Source organism: Metarhizium acridum (assembly GCF_019434415.1).
Source record: "Metarhizium acridum strain ARSEF 324 chromosome Unknown scaffold_586, whole genome shotgun sequence".
NCBI classification, from domain to species: domain Eukaryota; kingdom Fungi; phylum Ascomycota; class Sordariomycetes; order Hypocreales; family Clavicipitaceae; genus Metarhizium; species Metarhizium acridum.
This window is the reverse complement of record NW_027094048.1, coordinates 327,677-345,817: the sequence shown is the minus strand read 5'-3', so window position 1 is coordinate 345,817 and position 18,141 is coordinate 327,677. Positions and strand designations below refer to the sequence as shown.

General features: G+C 47.9%; 6 protein-coding genes across 6 annotated transcripts; 1 reads left to right on the top strand and 5 right to left on the bottom strand.

The window, feature by feature from the left end:
* Window positions 1–1,429: 1,429 nt before the first annotated feature.
* J3458_021755 (uncharacterized protein) lies at window positions 1,430–3,067 on the bottom strand. Its single transcript, XM_007808365.2, has one exon. It carries the CDS (start codon window positions 2,935–2,937, stop codon window positions 1,615–1,617), a length of 1,323 nt encoding a protein of 440 aa, XP_007806556.2. The 5' UTR covers window positions 2,938–3,067; the 3' UTR covers window positions 1,430–1,614.
* A 1,108-nt stretch (window positions 3,068–4,175) lies between these two features.
* Window positions 4,176–5,906, bottom strand: J3458_021754 (uncharacterized protein; the record flags this gene model as incomplete). Its single annotated transcript, XM_007808364.2, has 2 exons — window positions 4,176–5,552; window positions 5,679–5,906. The coding sequence occupies 2 exons, from the start codon at window positions 5,904–5,906 to the stop codon at window positions 4,176–4,178; spliced, it is 1,605 nt and encodes a 534-aa protein (XP_007806555.2).
* Window positions 5,907–9,130: 3,224 nt separating this feature from the next.
* On the bottom strand, window positions 9,131–10,211 carry J3458_021753 (uncharacterized protein). Its single transcript, XM_007808363.2, has one exon. It carries the CDS (start codon window positions 9,929–9,931, stop codon window positions 9,239–9,241), a length of 693 nt encoding a protein of 230 aa, XP_007806554.2. The 5' UTR covers window positions 9,932–10,211; the 3' UTR covers window positions 9,131–9,238.
* Window positions 10,212–10,571: 360 nt separating this feature from the next.
* Window positions 10,572–11,873, bottom strand: J3458_021752 (uncharacterized protein). Its single transcript, XM_066122724.1, has one exon. The coding sequence runs from the start codon at window positions 11,525–11,527 to the stop codon at window positions 10,688–10,690; it is 840 nt and encodes a 279-aa protein (XP_065972286.1). The 5' UTR covers window positions 11,528–11,873; the 3' UTR covers window positions 10,572–10,687.
* Window positions 11,874–13,016: 1,143 nt separating this feature from the next.
* J3458_021750 (uncharacterized protein) lies at window positions 13,017–15,077 on the bottom strand (the record flags this gene model as incomplete). The annotated part of the gene is made up of 4 exons (XM_066122722.1): window positions 13,017–13,543; window positions 13,622–13,743; window positions 13,975–14,705; window positions 14,768–15,077. 3 exons carry the CDS (start codon window positions 15,075–15,077, stop codon window positions 13,642–13,644), a joined length of 1,143 nt encoding a protein of 380 aa, XP_065972284.1. The 3' UTR covers window positions 13,017–13,543; window positions 13,622–13,641.
* Window positions 13,020–13,472, top strand: J3458_021751 (uncharacterized protein; the record flags this gene model as incomplete). The annotated part of the gene is made up of 1 exon (XM_066122723.1): window positions 13,020–13,472. The coding sequence occupies one exon, from the start codon at window positions 13,020–13,022 to the stop codon at window positions 13,470–13,472; it is 453 nt and encodes a 150-aa protein (XP_065972285.1).
* Window positions 15,078–18,141: the final 3,064 nt, after the last annotated feature.

Sequence of the window (18,141 nt, the reverse complement as noted above, 5' to 3'; positions counted from 1 at the left end):
CTACACTAGAAATATTCGGGATATAGCGTTACGTTCAGAGCATTAACTGTAGTGTAGTTTTATAGTTTTATAGTTTTTATAGTTTCAAATATAAAAAATTATATTAAATCTAATAAAATACTTATAAGATTATAAGTTTTACTGATAAATAGTATAAATCTTCTACTAGAAGCTAACATAAAAAAGTGGGTCCTTATAAGCCTAGAACTGTAAAAACTACATTTTATAGTTTTTGTAGTGTAGTATAGTATAGTATATTTTTAGAAAATTACATAATCTAGTTTTTAAGCTTATAATTAGCTAAAAGGACCCACGTTTTTATATAAGCTAATTAGTTATAATATTAGTTAATTTATGTATTTATTATTAAAATTCAAGTATTTTATTAGATTTATTATTAATTATTTAAGCTTTTTTAAAAATTGAAAATATAGTTTTCTTATTAATGCTCTAGTTACGTTAGGCTTAGAATAGTATAGTATAATATAATACTTAAAGAAAATTACGTAATAGCCTTAAATACTTAAATATTAAAATAGCTACTTAATTAGCGTATTAAAGCTAACCTAAACTTAACCTAGATCTTTATTATACACGCTTTAATAAACTATTATTAAAATAGCTAGCTTAATAGGTACCTTTAACCTATATAATTTAAAATACGTCTTATATAATTATAGGTTATAATAAGATAAAGATAATTTAAAATAAAAGTAAGGGGGTTTTTCTTTTTATATAAAGGGTTTTTTTACTTAAATTAGATGTAAAAGTATTAGAATAGCTTATAATAGCTTTAGGGCACTTAAATAAATAAATAAATATTATATATTACATTAATTTTTAAAATGTAATATAGTATAATAAAATTATACTATATTACACTATATTAAATCTCACTAAAAACTATAAAACTATACTACTTCTAATACTCTATGTATTATAGAAGGGTTACACGCTATTACTAGCTAAAACACAACTAAAAAACCTCGCAAGACTAACTAAATATAGTTAGATATTCGGAAACTAAATATCCGATATTTTCCGATATTCTAGTTATATATAGAGGTAGAATTCCCGTCTAGATCGTTTAGAAAAAAAAGCTTAAAATACACTCTTTTATCTATCTTTTATTATATGCCTTTTCTAGCTAGCTCTTTAACTTTAATAATATTTATAAATATAAGATTAAAACTTATTTAAATTACTTAATATTTAAATTAATTCTTTTATATTTATATATTAAGAGTTTTAGCTTTAATTTATATTTACTTTTCACGTAATTATAATTATATAATTTAAACTAGAATTAATAGAAATTTATATCTTATCTTAGAATACTAGTAGACCTAATTCGGTCTCTCTTTACAGGTAACTCCGTGCGCGCATTATAAATATTAACTTATAAATATATATTATTATAATAATTAGTGCTACTTAGAGTGTAACACTAGAGGTACCCGTTTTTACACCCTACTAGCAATCTACTCCGTACTTGCTCCACGTCTCTTTTCTAATGCGAAGAACTACTTACCAGCCCTGGTGGTGAATACATAACATTTTCCCATAATTCTGTTCAACTTGACACTATACTTGACATCTTGCAGCAGAGGTTTGTTAGCCATACCGAACTTCTCCCGCTCCCTTCCCAAACCAGTCGTCCTGAGCCAACATTTCATTAGCCGGCGCGAAATTCATGATGATGCTCTTGATTGTCGTGTAGTCATGATAGGCGTTTATTCCATTCTCGCTGCCCACGCCACTAGATTTCGAAGCGCCGCCCCATGGACTACTCGGGTCGTTACGGTGATGTGTGTTGACCCAAACAATTCCAGAGATCACTTGCTTGGAAACCCTGAAGGCCTGGCTCAGATCCTGTGTCCACAAGGCAGCCCCCAGTCCGAATTCACCATCATTTGCAAGGAGAACTCCTTCCTCCTCGTTGTCAAATCCAACCACGACAATGACGGGTCCAAAGGCCTCTTCTCTCCATATCCTGGCCTGGGTAATGCTCTTTTCAGCAGCACAGGTAATCACCGTCGGCGGATAGAAGTATCCCTTTCCAAAATCGATGCCATCCAGCTCAGAAGTCCCAGTCATTCTCTCACCACCACAAAGAACTTTACCGGTTCCCTCAGTCAGACATTCATTAACCAGAGCCTCAACTTTATGAAGCTGCCGAAGTGAAATGAGAGGTCCCATGGTGGACTTTTGGTTGAACGGCGAACCCATATTCCGCAAAATATAGTCACATTTGCGCTGCAACTTCTCCAAAAGAGTGGGCATCACACTGTTCTGGACGATGATCCTGGTGGCTGCGACGCACGTCTGGCCGGTGGCAATAAAGGAAGCAAATGCGATGCCGTTCACCGCCGCATCGATATTGGCCTGTTCAAACACGACCAGAGGGGCCTTGCCACCAAGCTCCGCCGTATAACGAGCGAGGTTTCCTCCCACGATGGATCCGATGGCCTGCCCAGCAATCGTGCCACCGGTGACATCGACTTTTCTCACCAGCGGGTGGCTGACAAGGGCCTTTCCGGTAACCGCTCCGTATCCTGGCAGGATGTTGACTACTCCGTCTGGAACACCCGCAGTCTTGAATATCTGCCCAAGAAGCAGACTGGTTATGGGTGTTAGCTCGCTGGGCTTCAAAACGATGCTATTCCCTGCGGCGAGAGCTGGCGCAAGCTTCTTGACCGCAATGAGCATAGGGTGATTAAAGGGCGTGATCTGCACGACGACACCCAAGGGCACTCTCTCTAACCAATTGTGCAATTTGCCCACGGTAGGTAGAACAGGCAACTCTTCGGTGAGTAGCAAGCTGGCGTAGTACTTGAACCAGCGAAGAAGGGAGGGTATCTGGGCGTTCATTTCGCGAATCGCGCGACCCGTCTGCTTCACTTCCAAACGGATCAGTTCCGGAAGCTCCCGAGTCATGATTTCGGCGATTCTTTCGAGAACACGGGCACGATCCTGTCGCGGCGCGTTCGACCACACCCCCGATTTGAAAACTTGATGTGCGTTTTCAACGGCGGCATCTACATCTTCCTGGTTGGCGGCGTCACTTCTGAGTGTGCCGTGGGATGATTAGCAAATGGAACGAATGAGAAGTCTAGTTACGTACTGCGCAATTATTTCACCAGTAGCGGGATCCTCGATGGGTATGCTATAATGAGGTTAAGGGGTTAATACATATGTATCATGAGGTGGGACTGGTTCGAAGCAAGCTGCGTGCCATACCGCTCACCATGCCCATCAACTTCTCGACCGTTTATCCAGAGATGGCACCGGCTCATCATTTCTTCCCAGTGTTGAGTTTGAAAAACACTAAAGCCCGTTTTTGGAGTTGATAACCCAGACGCTTTTCTTTAATGGTAAGATTCAGATGAGTGCTGAGATGGATCTGAGATAAAACGCGGGGAGGAAATGCGGATCTCATTCTCAAGCCACCAGTTGACATCCAGGCGGGACAAGATCCAGCAACCTGCAGTTAGTGTCCGGATTAAGCCCCTGTCTGTGGAGATTTTTACCATCGCCCATCCTGATTGAGTGAGCGAGGAGGAACAAAACGGTGATGTTTCGTCGCCATTGACAAGATGCCACTTACCGTAAAGAAGGAGGCCGAAAATGAAGACACACCTGCCCGCATGGCGGCATTAGTGAACATTAATATAGAAAATCCGCATACATAAAAATACTGCATATATAACTCATGCCCAGTCTCAACGTGTCTGAGCCAGAATTTTCAAGGCAGGGTACCGCACGTCGGAGACAAGTGTTGGTGAGTCGTGGAGAGATATGAACGCCTAGAACGAAAGTAGCACAGGACGCAATCGAACAAACTTTTGAAGTAGCAAGGGCCCTAGAGAGCAATAAGTTCTACGATGTTGAAGGATAAATGCATAATGAATCTACCATCTGATGGAGGATCCTCCACCTCTGGTTTCATATGCGGTAGGCCGATAGAAGTGACAAGGTTCCGAATAATAGACATCTTTTATCAATATATAACTGATAATAACAACCCGTGTTAAAACAAAAAGTTTGTCAACGCGCCCAAATAAATAAATATAGCCGCGTATGTATACCGTAGTTCTATGTCGACTACTTCATGTCACCACGAAGAAAAAGGACCCAAAATGCCAACCCGCAGCCCTTGTTTTCCGACTTCCTTGCTACGTCCGCAACTGAACGCCATACCTGGCCCAAAAGGAGCATTTCTTGTTCAGCGCGTCCCCAAAGGGTTCCATCTCAGTCCTCCCGCCGGTCTGGAAGACAAGGCGGTCCTGCGCACCGCTTGACCAGGCTGTCCATTCGGCCACCTTGACCTCGGGGTCGCCACCCTGATTCGGATCATGGTGCTGGATGAAATTTGTCCAGTATTTCTGGATCGCCGGCGACGCCGGGTAGTTGATACCGCCCTTCTTATAGCTCTCCGGCGGACTTGGTGCGTATTCTGGTCCCAGAATGGCATTAAACTCGGATGTATGAGGGACTCCAAGGCCGGCCTTGATTTGTGCCTCGTCTTCCACATTCCACCTGTAGGCAAACGAGTTTGCAATTCCGGCCTTGACTAGAGCAGATGTCATGGCCAGTGCCGGGCACATGTACCGCACCTCTTGGTACGTGTTACTGGCTTGTCTCCAGTAGCAGCCCAGCTTGGGGCACGTCTTGTTCGGATTGGGATACATCTTGTTCATCTCTTCCATAAGATCCAGCGTTAGGAACGGGTAGTTGTCCAGCATGAACGAATTGCTCTCCGCGAGGGTCGAGGCGTTCCTTGGGGCGAATTTCGTCCCGCCGTTTGTATCGTCGCCAAATATGGAAGGGACCCTGATGAAACGGCCATCTTGGATCAATCGGTACGTGTGATCCGTCAGGTACTCGCCATCAAGGCAAGGCACGTACAAATAGTTGGGCGGATTCGCGCCCCCCGGCAGCGGAATGTTGAAATTCTGCTCCTGTAGTTCCCGGGCGGTCTTGTTGCGCAGACAGGCCAGGCTGCCGGCGCCTACGCATCCCAGTCTCGTGGCAAAGTGGCGATACAAGTACTGCGACTCGGCGATGGTCAAGGTTGTTGCGAAGGAGGGCGATTCCGCAGTCACGGCGTGAAAGTATCCTCTGTCTGTGCCATTGCGTGCGGTGAGATGAATCACCACGCTCTCGGCGCCCGCCGACGATCCCCCGAGCGTAACGTGATTTGGGTTCCCTCCGAATTTGGTGATGTACTTTTGCACCCACTGCATGACTTTTTCCTGGTCGCGGAGTCCGTTGTTCGGCGTGATGTCCTTCCCGTCGGTAAGAAAGCCGTACGGACCGACGCGGTAGTTGAAGCTGACAACCACGATATTGTGCCCGCTGGCTTTAATGAGCCCCGAGGCATTGATGTTGGCGTTGGAGTTTAGGTTGAACCCTCCTCCCTGGATGTAGAGGAAAACGGGCAATGAGCCAGGTTCCGCCCGGGAGGGGGACTGCACGTCGACAAAGAGACAATCCTCCGATGTAGTATTTTCGGTTGGCGAATGGCCAGTTGCGAGGCAGTATTTGCCGTGCTTTTCATATAGTTAGTTGATGTTTTGCATGCTGTTACGAGGAACTGTAGCCACAGTGCTGTTCAACATGCATAATGTCTCGTAGTTGAACCTTGTTTCTTGTCGAGCACGGCGGTTCCAACATACCTGGTCAGCTGCAACGACTCCGTTCGTGTGTAGAGGATCTTGAGGAGGCATAAATCTCAAGTCCCCCACCGGGGGAGCTGCATATCTCATCCCGAGCCATTGTGTTATACCATTAGACAAGGCGACACCCCTATATTTGCTGTACGAAAGGTCAACCACTTTGGACAATTTGGCAGAAACTTCCAACACCAGAAGTGCCAGAGGAAAAACAAGTCGTAAGCGCATCATGACTGGGACGCAAGTTCACTGGCTCATCTCTGCTAGGTAAATGATCTCCCCGTGTAAACGCTCAGGGGCAGTTAATTACAGGTGCCAGCACAGGTTTAACTAAACAGCAAGAATGGCAAATGGCGATGAAACTAAAAAAGAGGAACCACCTCCTCATATAACACCCCCAAGCCGGGATTTGCACGGCCTAAACCTCGCACATGCATCATACATATGTACGCGAGCCCCCGCCTTCCGCCAGAAGATGCATGTGAGCGCAGGATGAGAGGAAACTGGCGCTAACAGACCATGGGCCTCTAGTTCAACAATAACCGACTTGTCTGACAAACGGGGAATAGGGATGGCGGCTTTCGGCACCGGCGTACGCCACCACATCAACCCTGGGACTATGACGAGCGGAAGGGAATCTCGGTGGACAGTTGAAATACTCCCACCATTTAAGCTTATTTGACAAAGTGAGATGGATATGAAACTTGCCCATTCTGTTCCATTCATTATTCGACATATGCGGAGTAACAAAGGTGCTCGACTTCGACTTGATCAACAGTCCTCACACCAAGAGATCTTGGGCACAGGAACATCCACCATGTGGTGACACACCAAAGAGTGTGATTAATAAATGTCCGTTGTTGTGCCGGGATCTCCCCAAAGGTCTGGGCAACCCTACTCCCACCATGCGTCCCAAACGGGCAATTTTGCGTGCCGAGCACTCGAGCCTGAAGCTAACACTGAAGCGCTTGTCTGATGCTGGGCTCCCAGTAAGCGCTTGGTTGAATACCCCCAGCCTGCTTTAAGTCTCAGATTTAGCGTGGCATCGCTGTTGCGGTATGGAGATGGAAAAAGACAACGTACGCAGCTGCTCGGCTCTCGAGATGTAAGAAGTCATGGCTTGACCACTAAAATTTTTGAGTTGGAGCTGCGTAAGGAACCAAGTAGCCGTGGTACTCCGTAGTAAATTGTCATGATGGATAGAGCCCGAATGTCTTAAACAATAAAGTGAATCAGAGTCAAGAACCCGCACGTGGTCTTGGATTCGGTGGCATCAACCGGACAACGGACCAGATCGTCTCGAAATAGTCCTTCAAGTAAATCGTACAGCTCGAGCCGGTTCATTTTACACGATTCTGCTGTATTTCCCCAACTCTGTAACGAGCGCCTCATAATACCAGGTGCAATGGCTGCCGGGTTCGTCTTGGAATATGCAAGAACCAGGGCAAAAGGCGCGAGGAGCATTTGGCACATTCGTCCTGTAGAGTTTGATCAAAAGAAAGCCGAGATACAAGAATGATTCGCACGGGCCAAAAAAAAAAAATAACAAGAAAGACATCAAACCAAGTACCGGTCCAACGCATCTCTTGCCGGTCGATGAACGAAATAGTCAACCTTTGCCTCGGCTTCCAAGCCATCCAAATGCGGAGTGCCCCATTTTGACAAAGACGCCCATGAAACTTTTATGATCTTGGTAACGGCCACACTTGTCCGAAAAAATTGACACATTGAACACTTGACGACCAGACTGGAGACGTGGTAGTGTTTTGGACTTCATCGCTCTACCCGTCGCCGCCCCGACTGTATCATCATGCTTGTCGGCACCCAGCACAGCGTTGTAGAACTGAAGATGACACCCGCCGCGGGATGGACAAGCCAGTTCTTCCTCTGCCCTCTTGAGGAAGCCGAATGACCTTGCTTGCATCACTTAGATCATCCAGCTTGTCACAAGGTCACGACCTATGGATTTGCGGCCCGTGAGAATCAATTGGCCGTCCTAAATCTTCCAAATTCCCTCTCACCTGGGGATACGGGCTCATTGGAAATCAGGACGCAGCTCAAATGGTTGGCGGAACTCGTGTACCATTTTTCCAATACAACTCATCTCGAGCACCCGGGATCTCACCGAACAAGAACGGGGTTGGGTCAGTTTTGACGTACAACCAATTTAAATGCTTCTTGGATCGCAGTCTCGCGGCCGAGAGCGCATCTTCGGGCTTGGCCTACTGGCCGACCAGTCAGTTGCAGGAGGAAACTCTTCACGCCCTGCGTCTCGACAATGCGACAATGTCCAGAACGATGGAGCGCAGCAAAGGGGCGTCTTTTGAGATAAGGACATGTTTTGTGGGTGAGTCTCATAGGGTCCCTGAATATTTTGGGATCTGGCAAAGGTACAAAGCGTGTTCGTGTGCTATTTCCCCCTCTGCTGTGAGCAGATAGTACCAACCGTTGCGCTTGTAGAGCTGTGGTCTCTCGACAACCTAGGTCCGTCCCTCTGATTTATTCTCTTCTGATTAGTCTGTCGTCGTTTTTACCATCAATCCTTGAAGGGCTATTCCAGCGAAAGCGTGCGGTCGTTGGCGATGATCCCATATCATGTTGACGGACTGTTTTCGCCCGCCAGAGCCGTGGAACAACGATGGAGGGATCAAACCCAGATGCGTTGACAAATATCAGGTCCGGCGTGGGCCTCTTTATGCTAGGTACGGTGACGATGATTGAAAGCATCTTTAATTAAAAGAGCCGTGCGCTTCACACCGGTGTAGACGAGCCAGAATTTTTCGCCATCGCGTGAGAGACAAGAGGCCCAGACACCACAACTATCAGGATTGCCTCGCATGTCCAGTTGGCTTTTACAATTTAGTGGACACTTCATGCTCCCAGTTTGCAACATCTGTGAAGTGATGAACTTGTACGCCGGCAGACCCATTCGAATGTCCATGTGGCGATGTAGTCGCCATTCCAAACTTGCAAATGGACGGGCCAGGGTTGAAGCTTGGTACGATCGGATTGCGAAGAGGAGGCATGCCGTCCAGTTGAGCATACACGGTTCGTATCGAATACTTTCCCACCTGTCTTCCTCTATTGATCCAACTGAAATTATTAAGTAGCAATGTTCTGTGTAAGTCGCCAGTAGCGGGATCATTTGATTTAGGTAAAAATGGTGAAACGTGGGAATGCCCCGGATTCGACAAGAGGCATGGAGCGGATTGCAGGAGCAAGACAACTTGCTTTATCTTGGCCTCTAGCGATAAGGAAAAACTAACGGATTTCACCTACCGTTCTATGAGTTGGGCCATTCCCTGAGAATTTGTCGACATCGTAACAAAGATGGCTTAATCTGAACAACCTGGCGCGGGAGACGCACCCTTGATGAAGGCGACGCCTCAATACGGTAGGTAGCCGTCATAAGTAGTTATAAGTCACAGCGAGCACTTTTTGATGTTGACTAGCAATGGAAGTATGATGAAGTGAATTAGCTGCAGAAATTCCAAGCATGAATGGCTCAATAGCACAGCTCGAAACTGGGTCAATGAGTAATTACAAAATGTCCGCCCAACGGCTTACACAAACTTCACATTGCCAAAGTAGGGAGTAATGTGGAAGCTCGCTTTATTGGGGACACTCCACGCACCAAGTCCTTGATCAGGATATGTCTGAGGGCTGACAACGGTTCGGAAGAAGTTCATCCTCCACTCTGTACCCTTTGCCTGGCCTTTGTCGACATTAAACAAGCCCAGGGGAATCTTGACATCGCTCACCCACAACTGATTCGGCTTGTCGAGCTTGGTTAGAGCGCTAAACCCGTCGGCAGGAGGGTTTGACACGAAGAAGTGGTCAAATGGGGCGCCGTCGGCGCGGACTTTGGACGGGTTGTACACAAAGGCTTGGTAGGTGACGTTGTTGGGGTTCACTTCGAACTCGAGGTAGGTCTGCGGGTTGTTCGTGCCCTTGTATATGAAGGCCTCCATGACCTCGTACTCCCAGATGTCGTCATTGGTGCCCTGGGACGAGTTGAAGTAGAAATTAACCTCGTCGCGGGCGGTGAACTTGATGTCCAGGTGAGTGTCAGTGTAGCAGAGGTCAAGCTGAGTGCGAGGGAACGGTTTGAGATCTGGGACAGTCTTGTCGTATTTGACCGTGCCGACGCCGCGAGAGCATGCTGGGACAGTGACCGAGGGGACTTTGGGGTCGCAGTTGGCTGGGGTGGCCAAAACTGACGAGGCGAGAGCCGCAATCATGAGAAGACGGGCCATTTTCACGGTAGCAGATGTACCTTGATCTCGATATATAGGGGGACTACATGGGCGTCAGAGTCGAACAAATCGACGGGAATGTCGGCAGCCTTTTATTCTAAGGCTAGGCTTCACGATTCGCCTGCTGTGAAGCTGGGGTTACCGGAACGAACATTCCCAACCCCGCTCATCAATTGGGGTTATATCAGCAGGGATAAGATGCAAAACAGGACCTATTGATGACCACTTAGCTGCGAGAGGTTTTGTGAGAAGCTCGGAGCCTACTGTTGTTTTGTTTTCCTGGCTGGGGTGTGAGCTGGTATGAGATTGAGCTTACATCCCTTGAGCAGACTAGAGGGATTGTGGGGTTGGGTTGGGGTGGGCCGGGTGGCTTACCGTCCGATGTGACGTTACCTAGATGCAGCCAATAATTGCCCACATTTCGGATATTTGTATGGGACGGGAGAAATGGCAATGAAGAAGTCGGAGAAATAAAGGCGCAAGGGTTATGTGGTGGCGACCATGTGGTAATTTGAACTCTGGCATTGCGTTGTAACCGCGTCAATGATTTGATTCAATACTTTGCAGTATAAAAAGAAAGAAGAAAAGGAAAAGGAAAAAGGAAACATCTGGTGGCCGTGCATGCACCATCCACAGGGAAGGAGCATTTTCGGTCGGGGCTGCCTGATTAGCCGGGACATGGGGATGAATGGTGCACAACCATCACGCCATCGTGATTTTCCTTTTTCGTTTCCCCTCGCCTTTTCATCCAACCGCCTATTCTGCTTGTGCCGCCTTTGCAGCCGCCTCCAAGGCCCTATCCACCGTCTCCTCCAACTCTTCTCGCCTCTCAATTCCCACACTCAAACGAACCAGATGCTCGACAACGCCAAACTCTGATGCCCACTCCAGCTCCGACGCATGCGCAAGTAACGTGTACGGACAACACAACGTAAAGTTGGTACCAAGGCTTGGACCCTTGGCCACGTCCAGTGCATCGTGAAAGGCGATGGCGGCTGAATCCTTGACAAATCGGATTGAGAGCAGATAGCCATACCCTGCTTGTGCCTGGTCGTTCCCGTCCTCGTCTTCCCTGGCTCGTGGTCGTCTACGTCGGTACCCATCATACAAATGTTGCGTTGCGCTGCCCCTGGGATAGAATACTCTATCTACAATCGGATGGTCCCTTAATTTGGCGGCTATCGCCTCCGCGTTCCCATTAGCAACGTGGACCCGCTCTGCAAAGTCCTTGCTGTTTTGGGCCATGACAAGCAAGTCGAGAGGAAAGTATGTGTCACTGTATTGGCGTGTCAAGGTGCTGTGTAGGGCGCTTTTGGACTCGGAGCCCGGGCAGATGGTCAAGCTGCCGCCCATGACGTTGCAGGCACCACTGAACATTTTGGTAAGGCTTGTGCATAGTACGTCACAAAAGGGGGCGAGGTCTAGGTTGACTGCTGTACCGACAGTGTCGTCCACGATGACGTGGAAGTGGAAGCTCTGTGAGAGCTTGTAGAGACGCTCGAGGTCGAGCGAGCCGAGGAGAGGGTTTCCCGGGAATTCGGTATATAGGGCATGTATTTCCATGCCATCCTGGAGGTCCTGCTCCAACTGGTCCATGTCTGCAGGTGATGCATGTCCGTAGAGGACACACTCGATTTGTTTGACTTTGCCGAGAACCTTGAACGTGTCTACGTATAGGAAGCTATTGTACTGGAGTGAGCCATGTGGGCGCCTTGAGATATACTGCTGGTGTTTCTTTGCTTACCCAAAAACAGCAACTCGAATCGAGTTGGCTGAGCCTTTATACAACTCTTGAAGAGCAGATGCAGAGTGGGCAATGGCGGACATGCCGCTTGGGTATAAAAACACATCCTGGGCTCTAACCGTGCTGCTCTCCGAAGATAGCAATTCAGATATTCGATTCCTGATCTTGGTTGCGGCTTGTTTTGCATCGTCGAGCGGTAACTTGGCGTCTTGACGAATGCTTGCCACAACTTCACGAAGACAAGGCGCCCGTTCCAACCAATAAAGAGCATGTCGGCTCGTAACTCCAAAGCCTGTATGTTGCCAGAACGCCTTGGCTTCCCTGGACAGATAATGTGGGAACACTACGATACAGAGGCTCTGGAACGCCTCTGAAGTTGACTTGGCAATTCCAGAATGGACATTTCGCACTTCACCAGCAAAGTCCATTTGAAAAGTGAAAATTGCATCCTTGTTTGAAGGATTCGACCTAACTCGCTGCAAGTAATCGCGACAAGAGATGCCCAAAATTGCGTGTGGAAATAGCATAGCGGCAGCTGCTGCTCTCGACTCTCCCCCATATATCTCTCCGATTGAGCTCGCCACTGACTTGGTCTTCACCGACAATTGCAGCAGCAGTGTAGCAAGTCTTTCGACGAATGGATGAATGTAGAATCTAGGGTACCCCGTCTTCAAATGTGCAAGGACCTGGGGATCTTTGGTCGCCCAACCCACGGTATCTCGCCATTTCGGAAGGGAGACGCTAACGGCCTGCCGTTGAAGTTTCCGTCAGCAAATATCTTTATAGGTTTCGATGTGGACTCACATGTATATCGGTTGGCGGTAATCCTTGACCCAGCTCTGCGGTTTTCGGCTCTTGGGTCATGCTGTTCTACATCAAAGACTCAAACTGAAATATCGCGAGCAGCTTCCCATGGACGAGGGCACAAACCAAGGCCAAGCTTCCTGATTTCTGTCAGGAAGCATTGGAGACAGCGTTCCGTAGAGAAATTCGGAACCAAGCGAAAAAATGGACAGTATCACGTTGATTCTTTGCCACATGTAGCAAAGGTCTCTCTGCCGCCGCTTTCGGCTTACACAGCGCAATCGGCGGCTCGCAATCTATCATCATTCTGTGTGAAATACGACGTGTAAGATATACAAACACCCGATTGGAAATGTCACAGCACGTACGGCATCATCCAATGCACAGCATCATTTCCGAATCATCTCCTTGTGTAACAAAGATGGATCTTGCCACCAGCGTAGTATCTCGCGTTTCACATGGACAGCCGAAACGGACGTGCTGCATCTTGTTCGGAGTACACAGCATTATATTATCTTTTATTTTACAAATAGATTGCTCATGGTGAAATTGCGTCACAGATACTTGGGAATACGAGTTGACGTCGTGCACCTGCTCATAATTGCCCAATATTCCCTGCTGCATAAGTACTCACCGCTGCAGTCCGGCCCAATCCCAAGTCCTCCCGGTGTGTTGTCTGTTCTCAATCTTGTTATTCCAATATTCGACGCCTGGCGTCGGGCTCTCAATGGACCAGTAGTCCTCTACCAGGAAGAATTTCTTTGCGGCCTGCTTCCTCAAGGGCTTCTGGGATATGGTGAACGGCACCTGCTCGTCGTCGCTCAGAATGCGCAGCACCACTGGCAGCGTATACGTGGCGTGATTTTCGGAGAGATCAGACCGTATCCTTGCCAAGGTGACCTTTTCGTCATTGCTGGTGTTTTGTACGCGAACAAGCGCTCCACAGAGCTCGTTGGCCTCGTGGTCCGGCACCGCGACGATGTAGCCTTCTGATATATAGGGGAGGTCGTCCAGTGCGTGTTCGAGGGCCAATATGGGGATTCGATAACCGTCAAAGAATATGTCTGGTTGTTTGTATTCGAATCAGTCGCAAGGATCAAAAAACATATAACGTCAAGAAGAGAGAAAAAGGGGGGGGATACATTCGTTGGAAGCTCGCCCATCATAGATCAGCTCGCCGTCTTGCATGTGGCCAGTGTCCCCGGATTCCAGGTATCCCTCGCTGTCGAAGGCCTTTTTGGTACCGTTTTCGTCCCCGATGTAGCTTTTCGCGATCACGAATGTTAGCCCCCTTTGCACGACCATGTATTTGAGATTTATTTTGGGCATACTGGGTCATCATCTTGGAGCTCTTGACAAGGATCGCGCCGCTGTCTCCATTGGATAGCTTGAGATCAATGCCTGGCAAAGGAGTTCCAATAGAGTACTTTGATGCTCACTTTTGATTAGACCTTCGGGCGGGATTCTTCATTGAGTGACAGAAGTATAGACGCACCTTTATCTTTGAAAGTCCATCATGTCCTGTTACCAATCCACCAAGCTCTGTAGATCCGTATCTCATCGCGATAGGTTTCCCAATGAGATTTCTCCAGAATTCCAGCATCGAGACGGAGGGCATACCGCCTCCCTGCCACGAAGTCTTTAAATTTCGAATTCCTTCTACGTACAGTCTCTGTTCATCTTGTGGAAACTTGCAGATTCTATCCTGGTAGTCCTGTTTCATGTGCCGGAAAATGCCAGGAGTGAAAGACATGTGGTCAATTTTGTGGTTTCTAAAGGCATCCCATATATCCGAAGCCGTGGCCCCGGACTTGAGAATGTACACGCGACGACCGATCAGTAGGCTTTCCAGCATTGGATAGGCTCCTCCTATCCAGTGAGGCGGGCGTTCGCTGATGGTCGCGATTCCCGGCTCGACTGTGCCTTCGAATGAAAGCCATCTTCGCGGGAGGACCACCCCCTTTGGCGGACCGGTGGTTCCTGAAGTGAAGATGACGAAACCTGGGCCGCCGTCATCTAACTTTATGGAGTGGTCGACGGTGATGGAGTTGCTTGCGGCGGGCGGCGCATCAGTTGATATGCGAACGAGCTCGAAGTTATAGTCGTGCTGTTGGCTGTACTCCTTGGTTTGTTGTCCCTGGGCTAATCTATCCTTGCCGAGAAGCAATACGCACGCCTCTGATCCGACGAGGAATGAGTGCGCTTCTTGTGGTACGATCCCGGCTCCTATCATGACGAATTGCGTCAGTATTCAACTGGTACATGATGGACCTTGCAAGACACTGTACCAAAAGGCATGCATGCGCCGCCTAGGGCTCGCGTGGCAAAGAAAGCAACAATAAATTCGTATCCAGACAGTCCAAGGAATCCTGTGTACGGTGCAGCTTCACGGAGCATGCCGCAGTTGTCGAGACTCGACGCCGAAACGGCTTTGCGAATTCTATCCCGAGTTTCCAGGATATCTCCCAACACCTCGGCATAGGTCTTGTCTAGACCGTAGGCATCGTGTACTATAGGTTCGGGCGTAGAGCTGCTAAACTCGAGGAGTTTGATTAGCGCAGCGTCATGAGGGAAGCCCTGACACCAGTTTGGGTCCATGATGAGACGGTATTCCGGAGACTATTTTTTAAAACTCGACGCAAGTTTGCCTCGTATGGCCCCTTTTCATGTTTCTGAGTGGATGATACATAGGTCATTATGACAGTTCGCATTTTATTTTCGCCACGGTTGAGGCCTTCCGAATCTGGTGCCCTTTACATATGCCCAATGTACGCGGTTCGTTGTTTGGGTTACATTCGGACAGGGCCGACATTGCTGCAGCCATTCTACCCCATCACAGTATCACATTGCTTGAACTAGAGTGCGTATTGGTGTCACAGTATTGCACAGCGGCACAATGGCTTAGTTTGTGTTCCGCCCGATTCGCCTGTAGTTTTCACATGGACAACCCCCAACCACGCCATTGTGATGTGTTACCCCTAGAGCATCTACTGCATACGCGGCCGGTTGACTTTCCCATTACGTATTTGCGATGCAGGACTCAGAAAGTCTCAGCCGGACAGCGATCAAATCAAGACTGGGTGGAAGGTTGCATTGCGCTCTCCGGCATGAGGTTCACTCGCGGCCCTGTCAAGTTTTCCCGTCCATCTACGATCCATTGAAATACAGATATACAGATATTGTGATGGTGATGGCAAATTCAACAATACAGTAATCTGAGGTAGTTGTTAGTATGACAGGGCTATGGTGTTTTGGCAGGCAACATAGTCATATTGCTCCCGGTTACAGGAAGTCCGGGAGGGAATAGAAACAATTGCGTGGTAAGTGAGATGTATGACAGTGAAATGCAGTCAGCAGTCCATCCGAACCACCCTGGTAGCTTCCACTTTCGGTCCGGCAGAGCATTGCGACCCTGAATAAAATTCACAGCAATGGGCATTGCATACGATAGATCAAGGGCAACAACTGATGCCGAGATGATGGCATTAAAAGCACTGTACGTTATTAGTGGTTGTTTCAGTTTTCAAGGATAAAGGAAACATGTTGTACCTGGTTGAACCTAGAAATATCAGGCTAAATAAGATCATAATGACCGAGGTGAGGATTAGAGCGTTCAGGGGAAGTCCCAGTCTAGTATGAACCTTGGCGAAGGATTTCGAGGCAGATAGACCGCCGTCCCTATCTCGCGTCAGTGAAAATGGGATATGTCTAACAGATAGATTATAGTTAGTTTGGGACCGGTCGCGCTCATACCTTGCAAACGCAAAGATCATTCGGCTGCTAGTTGTCATTACACTGAGCGTTGCGAAGACAAGACACACCAGCGGTAGCCTGGGAAAGATGAGCACAAATCGGTGCCATGACGACTTGTTGAACGCTTACTCAGAGAACATATGGCTCCGGCGTTGCTTTTTGTCGCATGAATCAAGATCTGAAGAAGCGGACCAGCGCTGGAGCCGATAACGTCGTCGATGTTTCCGGAGACGAACAACAAGACAATGAGGAAGATTGCGCCAGTGAATGTGCCGATTCCGACACAGACGACCATGATTTTAGGTCCCTCAGAAGCAGCATGGGGGATCTCTGGGTACAAATTGTTAGAGTTTCCGATGGATATGGCTGCGTGACTGATTGATGTCTACCTTCAATCATCCTGCGTCGTATTGCTGTCAGCCGGTTCTATTCGCTATACACTGACAATGATATACTAACAAAAGCAGTGACGCCAAGTCCGCCTTGGAGAAGCTACATTACATCAGCCCAAGAAGTTTCCGCACGAAAATAGGGAAAGACTACGAACACCAAGCAACCAGGAAATACCATCGGGCCCTGTTGAATCATTAGTTTCCATTTATTCATTTGTGTGATTTGAAGTTTTATCATACCGGGACAGTTATGCCAAAACCTACAGCCAGTTTGGTTATGAAGTTGCAGAAAACAAAATAGGCCGAGTTGAAATCGGACGATGCACACGCCAGGACAGTAATGGACACGATGACGAAACCACCAATCGACCAGATGAAGGCTCCGTGGTATATAACAGGAAGCAGCTAGTTCATGGAGGCATTTATCACAAACGACAGCAAGGTTAGTCCGATGTAAATCAAGAATGGGTGCCATCTTTGCGGGTCATATGCCTGGCTTCTAGTTAGGAATCGACTTTTGGTGAGAGGACGTGAGCCATCTCAAACATACCGGATGAAGAGCGGAAAGGATACCCACAATCAACTGGCTGGACAATAAAGCGTTTGTAGCTATTAGGGCAACCTGGCACGGACTCAATTAGTCCAAAGAGAAGAGTAGAAGGCGACCATACTACAGGACATACCCATCCTGCGACATTAATCCAGCCGGTGATGCACGACAGTATAGGAACCCATTTAGGCCAAGATACTATTCAAATGTGAAAATGGAGGCAATGACAGCATCCTCTTTGCGGCTGATGGTTCGTACCGACTGGATTCTTGTTATACAACGTGGCTTGTAAATGCTTCGCGAGTACAATGCTTGACTTACCAGCCACCCAATGATACTGTACCCCAGCCCTTTATTTTGAAGAATCAGTACTACGCTGGGCAATGTCTCTGACGGGGGCTCAAATGCACTTATGTCGGATAGGCGGACAAAAACTCGGCCAAAGAGGCTGCAATGCACAGGTTGCATATTCCGGCCGTGACCAGACCTGCATTGTGCGTGTCAGTAAAGGCCGAATTTGAAACAATCCGAGTTTGTCGAGCAAGGTCTCAGATTCAGTAACGATGTTACCTACCCCAAATGATGCTCGTACTTCCCCCGGAAGTTAGACTGACTGAAAGACTTGCTGATAGGGCTGTCCACGACTGCTCATAACTCGCCGTTGGCTTTGAGCTCCCATGTCCATGGTTAGGGTTGGTTTCCGGAGGTGTCTACTGACATCCAGCACGGCAAAGGCCAAACCCAGCATAGACCGGCATCGCACGGCTCGAGTCAGCTTGCATCACGACCAGGCCTCGCAGGTGCGTATAATGTAGAAAAGTTTCTATGAAGTTCGGGCCGATGACCCATCGCCGCCAACGGGGCGTCGTCTTTGTGCTCGTACTCTTCCTTCATGATCATGTTTCTTTTGCCCAGTTCGTAATACTTTTCTTTTGTGGCGTTTCCAAGATGTCGGTGCAGGGACGAC